Below are 22747 nucleotides of genomic sequence, written 5' to 3'. Positions count from 1 at the left end.
GGGAGCCGGCGGCGGCAGCGCGGAGGCTGCGCGGGGGATGGCGGCGGGGAGGCAGCGGCGGCGCTGAGGCAGCAGCGGCGGCGGCGCGATGCCGGCGGCGGCCGGGGGGCTGCTGTGGTGGAGCTGCTGCGTCCTGGCGGCGGCGGCCGGGGCCCCGCGGGTCGCCGCGGCGGCGCAGGCAGGTGGGTGAGCGGCCGGGTCCGCGGGGAGGGGCGGCGCCCGACCGACAACTTCTCCGGGTCCCGCGGGGTGCGGGAGTTCGCGCGGGTCCCGCGGAGCGGCGGCGGCGGCGGCCAGAGGGCGACAGTCCCCCGCGGGAAGCGGAGCGGAGCCGGCGGCCGCGGATCGCCCGCGCAGAAGCGCTCGGTGTCCCCGCTCGCTGTCCCCGCCCGGCCCTGGGGCCGCCCTTCCTCGCCGGAGCCCCGGCCGGGCGCGGTGCGTGTCCCCGCAGGTGCTGCTGATGCTCCGACGGGGCTGCGCTCCCGAACTTCCCATCGCGCCTCCCCGGGCGGGCGAGGCAGCGTTCATTCCCCTCACACCTGTGCATTAGTCCGTACGGCGTGTCCCAACACCGCAGCGTAAACACAGGTCCGAGGGTGTTTGCGCACAGGGGAGGGCGAGCAGGCGGCTTGGAAGTTAACGCCGGAAAAGGCGCTTTTTCCTCTGGCAGGGTCTGCCCCGAATTTTTAACTTTCTGGAGGGAAACTTGTAGCGTTGTCTTGAATTTTGTTTTCCCGTTGGCATCGGCGCAGCGCTCTCCGCCGCCGTAGTACGGGCTGTGCCGGTTCAGTTGCCCGGGGAGGGCACGGGGATCGCCCCCCGCCGCATCGCCCCTTTGCTGTGAATAAAACATTAAAAGGAAGTCTCTTCAGTCTCTGTAACTTTGCTTTTTTTAATTATTATTACTATTTTGGATTTTTTTCCTTCCCTCCCTGTTGATGCAAAATTTATGATGTTTGGGCGGTATTGGTGCAACAGCTCCTCGTTCTCACAATTCAGTTTATATTTTGCGGCTTTATGTAACAGAGAGGAGAATACGTTTGGTGAGAAGCAAAAGAAGCGTGTCCCGGCGTTGCCTGCCTGGTTGGCCTTCGCAGGCGGTTTTTGATCTTGGGGCACAGTTTACTTTTTCTGCGTCTGATTGTTTCCTAACCCTCGAAATCAGGAGGGCTGAAAAGCTGGGCTGGCTATTGCTTTCTCTTATGTGTTCTCTTCCTGCAGTTTGAATTGGTAAATCCCAGCTGAAGGAGAATGGCATTCCTTGTTTCACAGGCTCTGCTTCGCTGTACCTTTTTGCCTGCCTGTTTACACGCAGCGTGTCGTTTCCCTTGATTTGGTACTTTTCTGTATCGCACTTTCCCCATAGCCTGCCCCCGTTTCAGGCAGCAGCCGTCCCCACTGGATTCTCCCTTGCTCTGCTTCCCACTGTTCGAACCTGGCTGTTGGAGTGGACTGTCACAAAGACTGGATTTATACCTCAGTGAAAATAAAAAGCATTGGTCTAGGGTCTCTTGCCTGCCTTCCTGCTGCCTCTGGGGAAGCCTCCTGGATCTGTGCTGCTGAAAAGCCTCTGTGCCCTGCACTGTGCAAAACAGAAAATCCGTTTATTAGAATAACAGGGTTGGAGAGACATTTCCTGTTTGGAGGAGTTTGGGCACTGCTCTAGGCACTGGCTGCTAGATTGAGTCTTGGTGCTTGCTGAAATAGCAAGGCAGGCTGGACAGGGAGCCATGATTTGCAAGTATTTAGGACCCCCTGTATATTTGGCTCGCTTGGCTTTTGGGGGCATTAGGATGAGGCTCTGGCTGCCGCCCTCATTTTCAGTGCATCGAGAGATGCTGATGCCTTTGTTCATGCAAGCAAGCTGTTGGCCAAACTTTTGATTTCATTATCCCGTGTGTGCTAGTTAAGAAGCAAATACGTGAATACATTGGGGTTTTCTGATTTCTTCTGTCTCCGTGCTTGGGCATATAATGTTTGCAGTGTACAGCTCAGCCAGGGTCACGTGAGCCAAACAGCTTGGGCTGTTACCTGAAAGCTGGCAAGTCTTTGTTCTGCTTGGAAATAGCTGATAAATTAACTCCATTTTCTGATATATGGGGCTGGTGAGTTGTTAAATAATTATAGCCAAATTAACTTAGTGCTATTTGAAGTATTCAGCTGCTCTGAGAAATTAATTTTACTTCAAATATTTTCGCAGGGTTTTTTTTTTCTTTTTCTTCCCCCCCCTTTCCCCCCCCCCCCCCCTCCTCCAGTGAGGAGCGTGTTCAGCTGATGTATGGGCAGGCTTTAATTTCATGCCACTGCTCCTCTCCAAGCCATGTTGGATGGGACATGCCACATGCTTTTGGAGAGATGCAGCTCCTTTCCTTTGCAGGAGCCCTCTTTGGCACCTCTCCCATTTACTCCGCCAGGATGTCTATTTGATGGTTAAAATTAGGCTGAGCTCTGAGTGCCTTCCAAAGGCACGATAAATATTGACTGGGAGTTTCAGCCTGTAACTGCCTCCGTATGGCTCAGCCCCCGCGAAGGGGTTGTCCCGTCTTGGCCTTTTTACCAAAGGGCAGTGGGTGCTGTTATGGACTCAGCATCCCTCCTGGAAGCCTCACTATCCCCCCATGCAGCCCTTCAGTGTGGGGGATCTGTGGAGAGGTCTCTGGATGGTGACCAGGGCAGGCTGTCACTGTCCTTGTGTGTCCTGAGAGCCCTGTGAGCCAGCACTGCCGCAGGGCAGAGGAGACTGGATGTGGCCCTGCTCTTGGGGTCATTCCCAGGGAACCTGGGGCAGCTTTGGCTCTGGGTTGCACCATGTACTGGCACTGCTGAGTGCCCCAGTGACTTAGCTGTGACTTTTTTTTTTTTTTTTAAGAGATGGTAATTGATGTTTATGTGTATGGATTTTGGCACTAGGAGCTGTGCTTGTAATTAACGTGAAAACAGTCATAATAAGGACCTGAAATACATGCCTATGAGTAAACCAAATGAGACTTGGCAGTAGCAGCTCATGAAAGGAGAAGTCCTTTTCCTGGGCGTGCACGGTAAGGAAGCAGGACAGGTAACAGGGAAAGGCATGTTTGGTCCCTTGGAGCATGGCAGCAGAGGGCCCAGCACCCTGTGGGTGCTCTGAGCTGAGCACCAAGTGCAGCTTTGCACTCCTGACCTTAATTTGTAATGCTAGTTGTTCTGCAATGTGCCCTCAGTTTTCTAGCAGGGTATTAGACCCAGACGTTAATTTAACCAAATGTTTTCTTTTAGTTTTCAGGGCATTTTAGTTTGTGGGTTTGGTTGGTTGGTTTGTTTTGTTTTAATTTAATTTAGGCAAACCTCAGCAAGTTCACTTGCACTGATCTGAAAGCAGAGCCTGTCATCCAGAGCATGCACATCTTCAAAGGCTTTTTGGAGAAACACCTTTATGTGAGTCACTGGCCAGAGCCGGTGAGCTGCTGGGGTTGGTGCTCAGCCCTTCCTGGGGTTGGTGCTGGGATGCAGTGGGATGCACGGGCCAGTGAGCACGCAGCCTCGCTGTGTGAGCATCTCTAGGTGGCAGCAGCCCCCAGGAGCTCCCAGGCAGCAGGACGCACAGCCCGGAGTGTGGATGTGGTTTCCCAGCTCTGGTCCTGCTGCTCAGCGTTCCTCCGCACCCCTTTCCTGGGCTGAGGAGCAGCTTTTCAGCCTAGTGGGAAATTGGCCGTCACTTGAGTCCTGTCCCCACCTCCTGTGCCCTTACTTGCAGGACAGGGGAGGTGTGGTAACACATTGGGAGAGTAACCCAAAGACCGTGAAGTGTTTAATATGAGCAACCAAAGGAGCTCAGGTGACTTTTTCTGGAGGACTCGTTAAGCTAACTAGTAAGTCAGGACCAGATTGATGACTGGGTACAGAAGGTGAATGAGTTCAAACTGGGAATTAAGTGCATGCTCCTAAGTGTAGTAACTGTTGTGACAAGCTAGGAAAGGAAAAAGAAGATACATTGTCACTCAGCACCATTAGCTCAGATCAGGTGGTCCTTCTACAATGTTAAAAAGGATGTGTGTAATGTTAATGTTAAATTCCTTTACTTGTTAAAAAGGATGGTGTAGCCCATAGGTTTCTTTTATTTTTCCTGGTTTTAAATGTTCATTCTGGGTCTTTTCTCAAAATGCAGGTGCTTTTACATTACAGTAATCCCTCATTTCTTTAGGGGCAGTAAGGGTGATCCGGTACATGGTGGTTGGTGTGGGGCAATAGGATGGTTCCCTGGAAGCTTCTGAACTTGCGTTATGTCCTGCCTGTGCAGATTGGGGTTTAATGCTGTGCAACCAGGCATTCATGCTCTTAAGACCACTGGCAAGCAACGGCAGCTCTGTGGAAACAGCTAAGCCAGGTCGGCCCTTGTGCGGTCTGCACGCTCTCAGTGCACTGAGGCAATTTTGCTGGGAAAGGAGAGAGGGCTTGTTCCTGGGATTTGGTTTTTACTGTGGCAGGAGTGAAGGCAGGAGGGGATGACTGCAGCCAGGCTGTTACCATGAATCACACGTGTGCTGACAAGTCCTTAGGGTGTGCAACAGGCTCTCGTTTTCACTGACTTAAAGGTTTTGCAAACAAGCACAGGCTGCTGGTGGATTTTATGTGTGCCCACGTAGCCAAAGCTGAATTATCCCCTGGGAGTACTGCAGTCTGCCAGAAAGATCCATCATTTCAGCAACTTTAGTTAATGTTTGTTTAGTGACTTCTTGCTTTGGAGGAGCAGTTTAAGCTGTGCTCAGTGGCTGTTCCCTTGTGATGAGCTGTGTGTCCACGTGATGAATGGTCTCATTTCTACTGTCCGCTACCTCTGCTGGGCATACGGGCACATGCCAAGCCTCCTGAAGTCTTTGAACAGCTGCTGCTATTTATAGCTCCTTATTTTCTTTTTTTCCCCAGCTTGCCAGGGAAAGTTGTCCTTCTTCCCGCTTTGCATAAAGGGTGTGCAAAGTCCAGGGTGGATGAATATTTGCTTGTGCATCAGTGATATGTGAGGGTTTGATGCTGGCTGGTGTTTGGGCAGCAAAGTAAGTAATTCAAACTGCAGGAGCACATGCTGGTTATACTTTAAACTTGTGCTATAAGAATACCAAGAATATAAACATGCATGAGGAGTAGAAATTCATACTGCAAGAGTATCGAAGTATTTTTCTTTTCCAGTGGTAACTGCTTTCTGTTTCCACGCCTGAAGCCTATAAAATATAGCTTATGACAAAGGAGGAGGTGGGAAAATAAATAAATGGGAAAGTAAGCCTCAAACTTTTAGTGGATGCAGGCCTTTTTGACCTATAAAAAATGATCAGTCATCATACTGGGTTTCTATGAAGTCCTTTTTAGAGATTTCTGAGATCTATTCATTTCATGTTTGTTCCTCTCTTGTGATGTCTGTGCAGCTACACCTATGGCAACTGAATGGGCATTTATAACTTGATCTTTCTTAATCTTCTCCTAATAAATCAATGATGCAATGTGGGCTCTTGTCACATGATGACATGACTCCTGTGTCCCATCACCAACCGCTGTTGAGCTTACAGAAGTACAGAGCTTACAGAAATTTTCCAAAAACCCATCAGGGACCAGCCCAAGCTCAGACCAATGCTGAGCTGCTCCATGACAGGCAGGTCTCCCTCCTAGGCTGTACCACCATGGGACTGAGGAGGAAGCTGAGCTGCAGGACTTGGTGCTGACAGGCTTTAAATTCATATGGAGAGGCTACTGTGGCACTGCAGGGCATTATCTGACCCTTTGCCTGCAGCTGCTTCACTAAACTGCCTAATAAATGTCGATTAAGAATTGTGATACCTGACCTCTTTCTTTTTTTCACCCCTCATAAGTCCTGTGGCATTGTGATTCATGAAGGAAATGGATCGAGCCAGGGGAAGGTTAATGAAAAAAGCTTTCACGCTGTAAAAAAACCCCCAAAACCAACGACAACAAACCTTCTGAACAAGGTCATGTTATGGAGAAGTCAGAAAAGCCCTAAACTGTGAAATGGCAATGCAGCCTTGGCTGCGAGAGCACACTACACACCTGGGTTGGTGATGATTCACAGGGTAAAGCTCTGAAACCTATCCCTGTCCTACTGACTGCTGCCATGGTTTGGCTTCTGCTGCTCCCCTAGGACTCTCCAAATGGTGCTTTCGTACTTTTGTCTCCTGTTTTCCCAAGAAAGCATCACCTATGGGGCAGGCACCTCTTGGTTGTGCTTGCTGCCCAGTGAGGTCCCTGAGCAGACACTGCAGATGTGCTTGGGCACTTTATGCTTTGGCACGTGCTGAAATAACAGCACAGAGCTGAACAGAGATTTGTGTCGGTGTTTTGCTCACCTGAACCCCAGCGAGCTACTGAGGACCTTCTCCTGGGGATGCAGCCTCTGTGGTGGGAGCTGGTACCAGCAGATTGGAGCTGCTTTGGTGCACACACAGGAAGGAAAATCATCACACTTAACTTGATACATATCCTAATGTTCAATTTCCATTAATTGAAATTACGTTGAAATATTGAACGTTTTAAGCATAAAAGTTTATGTACCGTGGTTAGCATGCTAATGGAATATTTTAGTAGTCTTTTAAGGTTAGCGTTGCAGCCAGATGCAACGATAAGCATTTGTTCCTAAGAGTTATTTTGCTTTAACCCCTTTTCTGAGAGTATCCACGTTCTGGTGAGTGTTCATTGGCTGCACTGTGGCTGACATCCAGCTATCATTTTAAGGTGGTCTTTTTTTTCTTTTTTCATCCAATCCACTATGCAAAGTTGAATTGTAGTTATTTTTGCTCATTATCTTTGGCAGTAAAAATGTATTTATCTAAATTTAAATTGCTGTTTGCTGAGGATATGTGACAGTATTTAGAATTCAGTATTATTTTATTATCTCTTTGAAGGGATAAAAAAAGGCTCATTTATTTCAAGAGATATTTCTGCAGCATGTAAAAATACCAGTGAAATAGCTAATGTTTTCCAGTTGTTGTTGACTTCAAATTTAGCAACCATTGTCCCTGTTGATATATTTGATGCTCTAAAAATGTACTTGCCATTAAATAGGAAGCTGAAGTGATTGGTAGGCAGATAATATTCTTTAGTAGCTATTAATAATGCTCAGAGGACATACGCATTGGAGCGTATGGAAAAAGCCATGGAATTGTGTAGGATGGAGGCAAAAATAATGTATATAGCTGTTTTATTTGAAAGCTGTCCTTATGTGCTGCAGCAGTTGCTGCCTGAATTAGCACATCATGAGCAAGAGAAACCGATATGCAAACAGAATGGTGTGCAGCTAATTTTGTTTAGAAAATTGAGGTCCAATCCCCCTGCTATTTCACGTCCTCTGTGAGGTGCCTCACTCCCGGTGAAATGCAGGGGGACCTGATTCTGCAGGGGGCTTTGGTGGTGTAAGGTGGCACTTGTTCCCCCCAGAGCCTGCTTAGCTCGTGGGGACAAGGGGATTAGTATCCCACTGAGAGAAAACAGAAATTTTCAAAACGAATATAAAGCCATTGCAACTCTTTTCTCTCGTTTTCTCTGTTCCTTTACCCAGAGGAGGACTTTTGTGTCCTCACTATGAGTTTCTCCCTGCGTTTCTCAGCGCAGAGGATTTCTTTGTCTCCCGGAGTCTGGAACTGCTCTTAAAATCATACCCATTTGGGTCCTGTCATGCAACACGTTTAAAACTGCTGCCAGCTCACACAGCTGTGTAGCCCTGGTGTCACCCAGGGCTGTGCCGTGTGTTGGGAAGACCATATTAGTAAAATGTAGAATTATTAGAGCCTATGAATAGTAGTGATAATTTATACAGCATTTATGTTGCCCTTGTGCTGCATAACGCACTGAAGTCACGAGCTACGTTTGTTTCTAGTGTTGCTTCACATGTCACTGTGAAACTTCATTATATCACGATATAATAAGCAGCTGCTGTGTGGGTATTGTGGTGCCTGCAGCACAGGTGGGGGGTTCTTTCTGGAGCTGCCAACAACTGTAGCAATGCTTTACATTTTCCCTGGCTTGGTCCAGCTTCTTAGAAAGGAAACACAATCACATGTGCTGAAGGTTTCTGACTGCCCAAGGGTTTTGGTGTTCAGCTCGAACCTTTAATAAAATTGCTAGTAAAAGACTATCTAAGAAGCTTTTTCTTTCTTGTGATAGCCAGAGACTGGGAACAGGAGCAGATTCCCTTTTTTTTTTTTTTTTTAAGACTTGTTAACAGATTCACACAGTCCTACTGGCCACAGATTTCTTCATTTGTTATTTTTTTTCCCCAAGATAGTCGATTTATGAGAATCTCTCTTTACATAAAGAAGAAGCGTCTTTAGCTGCTCTGTGTGCAGAGAAAAGTTAGAACTCACATAGCTTAAGAAATGGGGGGAAAAGTCTAAGGATTGTTTTTATAAGCCATGTTCCTTTGTATTATTCTGTGAAAAGACTGGTTGAATTATGGTTTTGCAATGTCTTGCAAATACTGCCAGTGGAATTGGAGATGGAAACATGGGTTTATTAAGGTTTAATAGCTCCAGTCCAATTGCTGCCATGACACATGGTTAAGGCATTAAAATACATGGATTATGCCTCATGCTACATTAGAGCAGTTACTGGGTAGGTGTCCTTTGATACTGGAAAATGATCTTGCCAAACTCTTACTGTCAATTTGAATAATCTGTGTTGCTGAAGGCCCATAGAAATGAGACAAAACAGTGTGAATAGTAGCTTTCTCCAAATAAAGGCCATAGGAGTGTGTGTGAATTTTTAGGTCCTGTCTGTTCCAGGTGGATCCTGTCCATGTGGGCAGAAACTTTCTGCTCCAGCACTCCAAAACTCTATATGGGCTTTTCCTGTTTTAGAACTGCCTAAATTTTCCCAGGCTGCAGGAGAATTGATGACACTTGTTTCCTTTCCTTTTTTTTTGGTTGGGTTTTTTGTTGTTGTTGGCTTTTTTTTTTTTTAATCTAGTCTGGCTGGTTTTTGCAGTGATGTGATAAAAACGATATCAACTTCTAGTACACTCTTGACATCAGTGTTTGAGAGTACATCCTTTTTGCCTCACTGATGGTGAGGACTGCAGGTCCTTCTTCCTGCAGGGGAGCTTTGGCACAAGGTGTCCTCTGTCAGGTTTAGATTTGCTTGTGTTGCCTTCTGGGGCCAGTGCGAGGTTTCCATTGTTTGTCCTGAGCTTTAATACTGCCAGTGTTTCCCCGGGGCTTGGATGGAGTTTAAGCATTTTTTGAAGCAGTGCTTCTGCAGGCTGGTGGAGGATGAGTGCTGGAGGAATGCCAGCAAGGAGGAGGGATGCACTACTACCTAGGTTCTTGCTCTTTGATTTGGATGGTGCTGATGTGAGCCAAGGTGCTGAGGTTTCTTGGGATCCCAGCTGACTCTTGCAGAACATACTTAGGATCACTGAAGCTCATCTTATGTGTGTTTCTTAAAGCAGGGGTTGAATAAATTCTGTGAGAACTTGTATGAACTGAAGCGTGCCTGTGTTTCTAGGAATATCTGGAATAAACCTCCTGTTTATTTGGTGGCACAGGCTGAGAGGCTTATTTTGCCGGGTAAAATAAGGCTTTCCTTGGGAGTCACCAGTATGAGGTGGTAAAATAGCATAATTTCTGGCATCACAGAAGCCTGACTTAGTAATATTAAGGAGGGGGTATCTGTGTGCCACAAACTATAGGACCTTAGTGTCATGTGGAGATGTGATAGAAATAAACATCAAGGCAGGTACCAAAGGAGCAGGGAAGGGCAGAGAGAGGAGCAAACACCAGCTCAGATCCTCTGTGGCCTATGGTATAGGTGTGGTGGATGAAATACAGGTCTCAGGGCATTGGAATTGCTTTTCCCTGGGTCTCTGCAAGTGTATGTGGCTCAAAGACTGTGATACCAGGTCTTTCTACTGACATGCATCCCAAGGGAGCTGGAAGTGACTACCTTAGTGGTAGTCTTTAACACTCTACTGAATTTCTTTCCCACCAAGTTTGCATTTCCAACAATATGATTACTTATGGATTTGTAAGTCAGAAATAGCTTGGTAATTGCTATATTGCTTTGCCTGCAGTAGCAACAAGAGTCTTAAATTTAATGCATCATCCACACAGAAAATTGATATTTGGCCAAAACTTGCAGGCTCTGACAGCTAATCTTAAAGAGCTTTTGCTTGACATGTAAAATAGAGACTTGTGGCTGACGTGCACAGGAAAATTGACGGTATTTAGGATTATTCCATAAAAGAAAAATGCTTCTTAGGATTGGCTGAAAGTACTTGAGAATGATTAAATTTAGATAGAAACCTCTCCTTAGAGGTGAGCAATGCGAAGGCTTGGGACATCAGCTGCTTGGATCACATGCAAAAAAACCCTGTGTCAACTCATAATTCAAAGCCTGAATTTTGCTTTATCTTCAGGGTTTGTCTGATGAAACTGTACTCATGAGCTGCTGACCGGCTTGCTAATAGGTTTCTTTTAATGTGCTTTTACTTTGATTTTCCTCCCTAGAATACATCCTAAGTAGCAAGAATGCCCCAGAAGTCTTTTTGTGGAAGAATTACAGTAAGGAACTTCAGCGGTTTTCTGATGAAGATACCTGGCATGTTTGTACAGATACACATTTATTATGTATTTGGCTGTCAGTTGCAACTGAAAGGACTAGAAATTTCAGCACAGAAGCTTGTGGCTCAGTTTGGTGACCACATGCTGCTTTACAGGGTTACATGATGCTCTTTTTTTGGTAAATACGCATTTCAGTATGTTTTTTCAATATTTGGTTTAGAGTCAGTAGGTCTGGATGACTTGGCTTCAAAACTACTCAATATCTATTTATTAAATACAGCACTTGTGTTCAACACAAAATGTAAGACCCAATTTCAAAATTAGGCCCACACAATTATGCAATCAGGTAATCATGCATGTAATTGCTTGCACAAATGGTCAGTTAGATGTCTAACTGTCCATTTGCATGCAAAATTAACTGATTTTGCAAATTGGACTTGGAATACTCATGGTAGAAAACACAGCTTTCTAGAGGTGGCTGTGTTGTCATGCCTTCCCCTTCCATTGGTGTCCTCCTTTTATGAGACTGATGTGTTTAGTCCTCAATGCTAGTAAGAAGCTGCTGACACTGAAGGAGAAAGTGTCTTTTCACTTTGAAATTGAGTACAAATTGATGTAGATGTTTAGTGAGCCAATAGCAGGTTTAACAGGAAAACTATATATGCAAGTGCATCCATCAGTACTGTCCTCCATGGTTGCAGAGTGCTGTGCTTACATTACTCACAATGGATTTTAATAACATTGGAGCTGAGGTCGGTGATGCTCTCAGTGTAACGCATACAATCAAAGCAGGGGGCAGGAGTATGGTGGGCAGCCCGTGTGCCAAAGGGCTTCTGATTTCAAGCCAAAGATGGGTAGAAAAAGATGTGATGCTGAGGAGCCATGTGGCTCAACCCCCCTTATACCAGTCAGGGGCAAAGCCAAGAGCAGCAGTGAGCTTTCCTGAGTAAGTCCGGTGTGTTTGGACTTGGCTTTTGCTGAGGCCTTGTGTTCCAGGTCTGTGGCAATTGCTAAAAAGACCATGATGGGTATGTGTGCCTTACACCAGTGCCTATATTAAATTGAAGATCTACTAACATGCACACAACCTAATTGTTCTGAACTTTACTGTTTTGAAAACATTTATTGTGATGCTTTTGCAGCAGCAAGAAAAGTTGTTTGATTTGAATATTTATATTTATGTATTTTCACATGCACTTCAGAGTTACTTTTTTTTGCTTTTTTTTAATCTGGTGTGCTGCCAAGATACTTCTTTTCAATGGAAGAATTCAAAGCAATAGCTGAGCAATCTGTAGAAATACTCACAATGACCACTTTGCAGTTAGAGCAAGTGATTGTTCATCTGGCACAGTCTCTGGGTGCTCATATGAGGAAGGCCTCTTGTCTCTCTGTGGCTGTTGCCACTCCATGCATTTGGACGTGAATTCTTCTTTTTCTAAAAACCCAGAATAATTGTGTGATTGGCTCAATGTGTGTAGGCTCTGACCCCCAGAGAGAGAGGTGGTGGTGATTTGTTATCAAAATATGGCACTTCTGAGGAGGGAGTACTTGTTAGTACCTTTAGAGAAGGCTGTGCATTTATGCTTCTCTTCAGACTATGATGTAAGAAATACTCCGGTTCAAATTGTTCCCACAGGGCAGGCAGCCACGCTCCCATCCATGGCATCCTCTGACTGTGCACGTGCACATTTTAGGGCTCAGTGTGGCACTTCCTCGTGCGTGACAAGATGGATTTGGCAGGAATCGTTAGGATTTGTCTGGGACATCCAGAGTTTTGAAACTCTGAACAGGTGAACCCAGAAGCTGGTGTGGGGAGGGTGCACATGGGCATTATAAATTAAATATATCTCTTTAAGTGCTTTGGGTGGCGTTTTTCCTTGCAGCTTCAATGGCAGTGGTGCCCTGTGCTTGCTTGCCTATGTGGGTGCTCCTGTGCAAAGTGCCCATCGCTCCTGCGTGGGTGGGTTGAGAAGCAAAACCAGTTTCTCATGTGTTCCTCATCATTAAAATCTGGCCCTTTGAGCTGAACTCTGCTGATTGTCCCTGAAAAACAGCTGTCTGGAGTGGTTATCTGCACATCAGATCTGCGCTCCGTGCTTTCCAGCATCATGTTGTGGGGGCATGGACGCAGCTGCCCTCTTCTCGTCTTCCACTTTGAATGTTACCTCCGCTCCTGCTACTGTGGTGCTCCCTCCTAGCAAGGGAATTTCCACAAGGATTCATCCAGTGTGCATGTGGGATGGATACTTTCACTGAAGGGCGAGGTGGCACCTTGGTTTCGTGCTGAGTTTTCTACCCAGAGCAATGGTGTGCTGAATCTGGGAAGGGTTAAGCAGGAGCATATTAAGGTCACTTTTTATTCCTGAGCAAGAGGTTTATGTTCTCTGTGCATATTAATTTCACAGCTTGGGACATGGTAGAAAGGAGAGCAAATAAGAGTGCAAGTGTATTGGGTAGCCTCGGCAACTGAACTGGAGGAGAGAGCTCAGATTAAGAAGCTGCCTTTCCTTTCCATGCTGCATTAGCATGAATTCTGTAAAAATGGTGGAAAGATCCAAGCCCAAAACTCAAAAGCTACCAGCATTATATTTGAATTCTCTTTATGCCTGTGTGGCATTTAATTCATTTTGGCTGGTGTTTGTGGGAGGTTGTGGGGGAGGAAGAAGAGGTGGTTGCAGGTTGCCCTACACAAAATTTACAAAATTAAGACATTTTCATGTCTTACATGCCTATAAGCCAAAGCTTGCAAAACTTCCTCACACCTTCCTGGTAGCTTCGATGAGGGTTATGTGTCCCCAGAGGGTGAGAGAGGTGGTGTCAGAAAAGCATAGTTCGCAGTTGAGCTGCAGCCAGGAATACAGGTGGAGGATTACCCCAAAGTGATGTTTGATTGAGATGCCTGGGAGCGGTGTCAGAGCACAGGAGGCTCCTTGAGCTCTGTCTTGGCATGCTTTGATAAGTTAAAAATCCTTTGACTTTTTGTGGGATGCAGAGGCAGTCTTTCCAAATTCCAGTGTGGGTGATTGTGTTTTCTTTATTCCTCTGTGTAGGGATCCATCAACCTTTGGGGAGGATAGGAGCTCGATAGGGGATTTGTGGGTGGGAGCTGCTGGCTCCATGGCGTTAGCTGTGGGGTTGGTGTTGCTGGACCTCTCAGAGCATGTAGATGTTGCTGGAAAAGTTTTTGTGGCCACCTGCTCACCTTTCTACTGTGGGAGCCCTAAGAATTGGGAAACACAATCTTGAAGAATTGAAAGCTCTCCAAAGCCATGCATTTCTAGTCCATGGTATCAGTTCAGGCTCATGAGATGAAGCATTCCATAAAGCATTTCCATAAGGCATTTCAGGATAGGAACAGATAAAAAAATACACTATGTAAATTAGAATACTAATTATATTATCAACAGAGGAGCTCATAGCTATCCTTGCTCCTTAGCAACTTCTGTGCTTTGTTACAGATAGTGCTGTTAGAAAATGCAGATGAAAGGGTTAAAGTGTGTTGTCCAGGAGGACACTGGAATGTTCTCGGTCATGTACTGGTGCTGTGGGATCTCTGTATACGAGCACTGTGGGATCTCTGGGCTATCAGGCTTGACCCCACAGTGGGTGTCGGGGGTAAAAGCCAACCCCACAGGAAGGCTTGCAAAGCATTTCTACATTCATGTTTGGGTCACTCTGCCTCCTCAGAGTCACTGCTGCAACTTCCACAACCTCCAGTACTGACTAGTTTATCTCTGAATCTGGCCATGAAATAAAAATATTAGAGCTGAATTAAGAGATCTTTTTATTAAGGCAGTTCTGGCTTACTGTGAGCAATCTAAAAATAGGCTGTGGATATTCTTGATCTTTAGAGACATTAGCCTACCTTTAAAAAACAAGTAAGGAATGTGGTATTTTATACACGGCTCTCAGCACTGTATGAAAAGAAGCAGACTACAAAGCACAGCGCAGGGAAATTGATTCATCATCAATTTATTGCTTGGAGCTCTAGGCAAACTCATCTCAAGACAGAAGAGAGATCTATAAAATCTTTTCATCTGAAACTATGAATTAAATTGGGAGGAACTGCTGATGAGACCAGAACCAACCCTTAAACCAGGCATTCTTTTGGGAACGGGTCTCCTGCTGCAAGCCAAGGGGAGTTGGAAAGATGATGCCGATTTTCACCAGACACGGATGTGGAACTTAATTCTTATTACCCTATTTCTTTCCTTTCAGTGAATCTGGCTTATGAAGGAGCAAGCCTACAGTACTCCCCCCGCTCTACCCACCCTTGGCTTCAGCATAATTTTTCCTTTTTTCATCAGTGCATCTTGTTAATCTTGCAGTTTCTTTTCCTGACATGTACTTCTTTTCTTGTATTGCGTGTGTGGATTCTTAAACCGTCTAATAACATGGAAACTTGCTTTTTTCAGCAGGAAGCCTCTGAAAACAAGCTGATGCATCTCCATTGTCAGATCACTATATAAATAAATAAAATCTCTTCGTACATTCCCTTCAAAGAAGCAAGTGAGACAATGCTCAAGAACTTCTGCCTGGTGATTTTTTTGTTGGTTTTGCGTTGAGGGGGAAGCTGTGTGTGTCAGCGACCTGTAATAAATAGCACTGCAATGAGAAGCGACAGCCTCATTCACCTTGCATCCATGCAGAAATAACTAAGCTCTCTTCCCATGCCTTGGGAAAAAAAAAAAAAGTGAGAAAGAAAGGAATTAAAGAAAAGAATTGACCTTGGCTCGCGGTCGCTCCCGTACTAGCGGGGAGCAATCTACCAGGGAGACACTGAAGTTTGCTGGCCCTCGGTGCAGGCGGCGCATTGCCTGTGTCACTGCAAGCTACTCAGCCCAGAGTGCATGAAGTGTCTTTCTGCTGCTGCCTGAAAGTGTGTTTAGCTGAGCGCTTGATTGGCAAAGGACAGAGTTTTGGAAGGCTGAAGTATATTAACGGGGGGGGGGGGGGGGGGGGGGGGAAAGGAAAGAAAGAAGGGTTTATACAATAATGAGGTACAGCGTAGTCAGACTACTTCTCTGCAGTTGGTTATTTTTTTATATCCTCAATTTGTCAGAATTTATGATGAAGTTAAGGTAATTTGGAGGCTTTCCTGCAAATTAAAGTATATGCTAAATAAAAGGGGGAAAATGTAAAAGGTTTTTAGGAGAACTGGTGGAAGACAGACCAAAGGAAATGTATGTCTTTCTGTTTGTAACATTGGCTGTTAAATCTGTAGATGGTTTTCTTTATTGCTTTCTCATTGCAGTGTTTGATTTTTAAAGTTCATAAAACACTGGAAAAAAAAGAATGTTTCTTTGATAGGGTTATTATGTGCTGGTTTTATATTAGCAGGTACCTGCCCTTTCCCTGTGAAGACTCTCCATCTGTTCCTCTCTGTACTGGGATATCCAGAAACTTTCTAGGGCTTGGGAACCACAAACTCCACTGGCTTTGGGGTCCTGTGGGTCTGGAGCCAGCCTTGAGCTGACACCCTTGCCCTGCTGTGTGGGGTGTCATGGGTGCTCCATGTCCCCTCTTCTGGTAACCTGTCATGGGAGCTGCTAAGCCCCCTGTAATAACCTGGCACTTGCTACGATATCCAGCACATTGGGGGTGACTAAACTCCTCCTTTGCTTTGCCTGGGAAAGGCAAACGGCAGCTGTCATATTGTTTTAGCATCAGGTCACTTCTGAGCACAGTGTTGTTTTTGGTGTGTCTGCCTGTCTGTTGTCTATATACGACTGCACCGGCCTGTGTTGGAGACCTGCCTGCAAAGACATGTTTTCCCCTGTCAAGGTGGGAAAGGTGGAAGGATGCAACAGACAAAAACAGTGGGGAGAGAACACACAAACCAGTTTGGGTTGGTTTTTTTTTTTTTTTCTGAGGAGGTTGGATTTTTTCTTTGTTTGCTTTGTTTTGTTTGGTTTTTTTTTTTTGGGCCCTTTTCAGGCAAGCATCACTTGCTGAACATCATCATTGGCTGGGGTCATCCTGTAGTAAATACAGTTATTGGCCTTGCCCCTTGCTGAGCAGGTTCTCTCCCCGACAGTGGGCCTGGTTAAGGCTCCTTGTGGTAGGAAAATGCAGGTTTTGCAGCAGGAAAGCCTCATTTCTCACCTCTGGGAAAGGCTCCAGTCCCTGTTAGATCATTAGAAGAAACAGATATATGTGTTCCATTGGCAGCTGCATCCCTATGTGAAGAGCATCCTTTTCACTCAGAGGTACCACCTCCCCAAAAAACACACAAAAACATCTGTTGAGGTTTTGCATGTGCTGCCCAGGCACGTCCTTTCCCACTGACAGGGAGCAGAGATGCTCCCCAGAAAGGAGTTGACATCATCCCAACCTTCAGTGGGGGTAGGAGCAGCATGGGGTGGTCTAGTGAAAAGTGGGGTAGCGGGACATGAGACATACTGGTGGCACTGCACCAGAGAGGCTTTGGGATAGGGATACAGGGAGGAAAAGAGGTTTTATGTATTTAATCCTCCATATGAATAGAGTGGGATGCTCAACCCTTTCTTTCTGCATTTTCTCAGTTACAGGGAAGATGTGCAGGAAAAACAGTTCTCCTGCTGCTTGGCGGGGCAAAATTTTCTTGCAGTAGTTTCTTTATTATAAATTTATTTGATATTCAATGTATAAGCAGTAAAAATAATGAAGCCACTTCATATTCCTGAAGATACCCTGTGTACTTATGAGGTATTTTGTTACATTTCAGCATTACCTAATGGATGCTTCCAGTAAATTGTTACCACTTGAGTTGCCTCTCATTTCTTTCTGCTGAGTATTTTTCTTCTTAAACACAGAGTGCCGTGCTGTCTTAGTTAATATGATGCTTAAAACATCATGTGGTGTAATCTGCAGAAGAGAAAGGATAAACACACACATGTGCTGCTGGCATGATGCTGCCTGTGAGCTGCCCCATCTCCGTGATAAGGTTTGCGTTGGGTCATTGTTCTCCATCTCACCCTGGGGCCTGGGAGGAAGTTGCCCACCTGGTGCTGAACTCATCTGGACGCAGAGATGTCTGTTTTTCTGTCCTTGAGTTCATAGCTGGGTCTGGTGGGCAGCCTCTCTGGGTTGCTGCCCTTTTCTGCCTAGTTAGACTTGCGGCAACTTCAGCATCGCTGGGGTTGGGCAGTTGATCTTGGCCTGGAAGTGGCAGGATTTGGAACACTGACAGATGCAACCTGCTTTGCAATTATGCAAAATTAATTTCTGAAGGAACTTAGCTGGAAATGAAGAGAAGAGGTTCTTTATGTCTGCTCTTTTTTTGTTTTGATTTGATTTTGGCAGGTCAAAACACTTTGTTTTGTTACCTAACTAATCGTTCCAGTGTTTCCCTGTTAAGCCCTTGTTAATTAGCACTTAATGACTGGGCTATGACTGAACTATGGGAGTCTTATCTGAAGGCAAAGCAACTGGAAAACGGATTCATTATGATCAGAGCAACTCTAATGAATGTCAAATTAATTCATAATAATGTGACACTTAAATCTTAAGCATATTGTTAATAATTACAGATGTGCTTTTCCCTTATCCACTTTTAGTATTATTGCTTTTTACTATGTATACTACAGAGCCAGCTTTCCACTACCTATCATTTTATACTGATAATTCCAGTCTTCTATAGCTGCAAATAGCTTAATTACCTATTTGTCTCTTTCATAGTAATTAGATACACGAGCGTGAAAGCCAGGAAGTTGATGTAAATATATATAATTTATTATGGAGATTCTGTAACTGCGGGCTGTTACATAAAACTGACAATGTAATTAATGAGGATGGTCTGTTGCTTGCTGTCTTTCACGGGAGAAAGAGGAGGGGAAATATGTCAAACATTCTCCCACTTGTGATTAATACAATTTCTATGGTTAGTTATTACAGTTATTTGAGAACACATAGTGATTTATTTTAAATAAAATTATATATTTGATACTTGGATTTAATACAAAATGTCTAAAATTAGCTTTGCATGTTAAACCCAGCTCTGAGTTGTCTTGCTCTTATTTATGTCTTTGCAGCCATCTTTATTGAATTAGTTTTCGTGCTTACTAGGCACTTTAAAGATGGGAACTCTCAAAAAAAAAACAACCATAGAAAAAAATCATTGTCCTAGTGTCTGTGAGATATAGTAGTGGCAGGTGGGAAGATAGGAGGCACATCTTGATAAGGTGAGACAGGACAGGGTATTCCAGCAGATGCCTTTATTGCTTAAAGATACCCTGCTTCAGGATTCAAAATTGTTTATTAATGTTCACTCTCTCTCATCCAAAACACTTCAGTATTCTCCTTCCTGTGGTCCCAAAGTACCTACACGGGGGCTGTTTGCCATGTAAAAATTTGATGGAGATGTTGTGTTTGTGTTTCCCAGCCTTGCTTGTACTGCCTGCCTGGGATAGGGGGACTGGGGGATGGTTTCTGGAACAGTGAGAAAAATAAAATAAAAAATTTCTTATGAAGTGGAATTTCAAATTGTCAAAAACAAGCATAAAGTTACCGAGGGCCTTTGTGGGCATTTGTACAATGTTCAGGTTTCGCTGCATCTTCACGGATCTCACGCTTTGCTTTACTTACAAGTCTGTGTGGATGTGCACATCAGTGGTGGTTTGGGCACACGTGGTCTAGCAGAGCCCACTGAAGGAGTGGTGTCTTGGCACAGTTTTGTCTGGCTTAATAAAGTGGTTTTGATGTAGAAGGCATCACCCTTGGGTTGTGCTGCTGTGCCACAGCCACGCTCCTCTGCCAAGACCAGCAGGGCTTGTTTCTGCTCAGCCTGGCTTTTGCTTTTAAATACTACCAAGAGCAAAAGGGTATATTTTCTTTTGTTCGGAAAGAAACAAAATAAGTGAATGCTTTTTCTGTTGTGGAAAATACTGATCAATAATAATTAACTTTCACCATCATCTTTCCCCTGTGCAAGGAGCGCCTTACGGTTGTTTTTGCAGAACCGCGGGAGGTGCAGCTGTGCTGCTTCCTGCTCCAACAGCTCTTCCCTCTTAAGGCTTCAGCAGCAAAACCTCTGCCAAGAAGGTGGCTGTGAAATCCCTTGAGTTACAGCTGCTGCGAGGCAGCCCCTCAGAGGGGTGTTCCTATTTTATCTTCTCTTTTCCCTGCTGCAAACAGTGGTGTGGAAGCGAGAAGGAAGGCTTCCGTGGGCTGTGCCTCCAAAGGTCATATAACACTTTATGTTTTCTCCGACATGACACAGCGTGACAGAACAAAGTATTTATCTTGTGTACTTGTCAGCTTCGTTCTGCTGGCTCTGAAATGATGAAATACTACCGAATATGCTGCTGCTTGTTTCCTTTAGGGACTTGCGCTGATTTGTTTAAAGTGTCGTCTGCACCCAGTAAATGCTTCATTTATTACAGCTGACACCTGAAAATATCTGAGGGAAATATATCAAGGCATCACGCGAATAGTGTTTTCTTTATTTGGTGTTGTTTACTTATGTCTTAACATAAATGCAGTCCCCTAATGATTAATTGTGTTTCTTGAGGGTGTCACCTGTGCGTGTGTGTGTTTTGAACTGCCGTGGTGTGGTTTCTGGAGATGCGCTCCAATTCCATCAGAAAAATGTGTTTTGACTTCTGATGGGGTCAGCCTAACTGTTAATTATCGTGGTGAGTCACTAATGAGCTCTTGCCTCAGGAACTTTGTACAGCCTCTCCTCAAACTTTTCTCCATTACTTGTTCTGATGCTTAAGCGAAAATAAAAATAGATCTCCTGCAAAAGGAGTGGGTGGGGAAGTGAATATTTGAGATGGTTATGTGACCCTTGTAATGGTAATATTTGATGCAAAGGCTTTCAGATTTAAATCTCAATATCATATTAGGCTTCATGGGTGAATTTTTTTTTTTTTTTAATTTTTTTACATTAAGCACTTCTTTATTGTCCCTGAAGAATAATGTGGAATCCAAATTCCTCTCTCAGCAAAACAATCAGTGTAAAAATAACAAACATCAAAGAGAGAAAGAAGCAGTTTGCCCACAGTACTAATTGCTAACATTATCATGTGTCAAAGTGAAGAATTAAAATGTGATTCTAGGTTCCTAAAAGTGCACTTGCTGGGAGTTCAAAGGCTGTATGTAGTTGAGAGTGTGTGGTTGTGTGGACTAGCAGGGCCACAGTCAGTATTGGGACCTCCTGCATTTCAGTGATGAGGGCAAAGAGGACCTTTGGGCAGCTCGAGGAGCCCCTCTGACTGCTGCTTCAGTGGCACAGCTTTGGTTGGGTACAGCACAACGTCTGCACTTTGCTGTGTCCTGCTCTGTAGGCAGGACACCTGTACAGTATACAGCATATATATGTATCTATACAACGTGCCGATGCTGTGTATAGGAAGTGATTGGATCTGTATTTTGAATGCTTTATGGTATTGAAAGCCCTGGCCCTTTAGCCATCTGCAGAGGGTATGCTACAGAAGCTGTGCATTCACTGGAAAAATACAAATCTAGGAGAGATATAAATGTATTTATAGGTTTTCCTTCCCTTAGGTAAATAAGCAGTGCTGGGGAAAGGCGGCCTTCTCTATATCAGGGGAAGTTGTAAATGGCAAATATATTGCGTTCTTTAATGTTGTTTTGTTTTACAGCCACTGTAACAATTTTAGTCAGCGAAATTAGATTCCTTGCTTGAATAGCGTCCTTGTTTTAATTTCCTGTGATGTGCCTTCTACTCTCTGCATGCAGGTTGGAGAGGAAGAAGGGCCCCACTCCTCCTCTGATGTGGTTTTCTCACTGTGTCTCTGGACAGGGTGACTGAACAGGGCTTTGCAGCAATGCTGGGAGCTGATTCCAGAGCCCCAGGTTTCCTGGCATCCCTCTGTGCCCTTCTTCCCTGCTTTGGTTCCCACTCCTTTCTCTGTTTTCTTCTTATGGAAAGGTTTTTTTGGATGCAAGGACTGTGTTTCTCCCGTGTGGCTGTGCCCAACAGCACCTGGATTTTAGCTTAAGGTGGGAACGTTAGGGAGACAGTTGCCGTGATGGTAATAACTTTATTATAAGTTTATAACTCATGAAGATGGAGTTGAGGAGCAGGACTGCTGTGTTATCTGTATGTTGTGGTGAGGAGTTTTGCTGCTGTCTTCTGCTGGGCAATGCGATGTGTGTGCCCAGGGTGGTCCTGGCATCAGGTGCTCCTCGTCTGTGTTTGCTTCCAGAGCTGTGAAAAGGTGTGCCTTGACTGCTGGCTGCTGAAATGGCCAAGTTTCTGCCCCAGATGGGGAGCATTTGGCTTGAGTGGGAATTGCAGAAGGAAGCAGGTGATCACCCCTGATTCAGCCTTGTGATCTCAGATAAAGCAGAGGTGGTGTTTGTGTCCTCTGTTTTATATGAGCCACTTTTATAAGGAGCTTGTGACAGCTCCTTAGTCACTAAACGTTTGGTTAATCACAGTGAATTAAGAAGCAACCCGAGGTGTGGGGCTGCCTTTGTCACAGTGGGGCTGTTCATCCTTCTGGAGAGGAGGACCTGACTGTTCCTGTGAGAAGGATGAATACTTGCTTAAGGCAATCAAGGCCGAGGATGCTGATCCCATTAAATTGAATGTACTGGAAAGATCCATCACTGGTAAGCCACTGGCTTTATGCTCAAGAAAGTTTGGCTACATCTGCTCTTAGCCCCTTAGAAGAGAAACTGTCTCTTGTCACAGGAAGAACTTCAGTGAGGTGGTGAAATGTCCTCTGTGGTAAGGCAAACTCCTTAAAAAATAATTGGTGTCAGTCATTTCTATGTTAATATTTCACTGCTGCTAATTTAGCAAACAGATGGTGGTCCATATTATGGCATATGAGTGGGGCTTTTCCCTGGGCCAAATGATTACCTCCCTGGTTTTCAATTAGCAAAGCCTGCCAGTTACCTGGAGTGGTTTTCGTTTTAATTATACAGCTATTAGGGCAGGTAGGTAGCCAGCCTGGGGGGGAGGAGAGGAGAACTCAGTGACAAGCACGAACCCTTATTAGGAAAATCCATAAAATCAAACCAAAAGGGAAAAGCCATATGATGGGAAAGAGGAGGAGATGCACAGCAGGGCAGCATGATGCACAAGCCTCTTTCTGCTGGTGTAAGCATTGATAAATAGCTTTGAAATGCCTGTTTGACAGGTCATGGCGTGTAGGTGGCTGCAGGGGAGGAAAGGTGAGGTCTGGAAGATGATGTGGTCTGGCGATCTGCTGGCTGTATGCTTATTTTTAGCTCAGTAGAGTTCACTGGTTGAAGGA

At 45.1% G+C, this 22747-nt stretch overlaps 1 protein-coding gene across 2 annotated transcripts in view; it reads left to right on the top strand.

Moving 5' to 3' along the window:
- Positions 1-88: 88 nt before the first annotated feature.
- The window catches only part of ERBB4 (erb-b2 receptor tyrosine kinase 4), a 599687-nt gene continuing 577028 nt past the window's right edge, over positions 89-22747 (top strand). For both annotated transcript variants that reach the window (XM_027636902.1, XM_027636901.1), the window contains exon 1: positions 89-182. In XM_027636902.1, the coding sequence (XP_027492703.1) occupies positions 89-182 (94 nt within the window). The remainder of the gene's footprint in view (positions 183-22747) is intronic.

The sequence above is a fragment of the Corapipo altera genome, unplaced genomic scaffold (genome assembly GCF_003945725.1).
Source record: "Corapipo altera isolate COAL_440 unplaced genomic scaffold, ASM394572v1 45, whole genome shotgun sequence".
Taxonomy (NCBI): domain Eukaryota; kingdom Metazoa; phylum Chordata; class Aves; order Passeriformes; family Pipridae; genus Corapipo; species Corapipo altera.
This window is presented reverse-complemented; position numbering and strand designations above follow the sequence as displayed.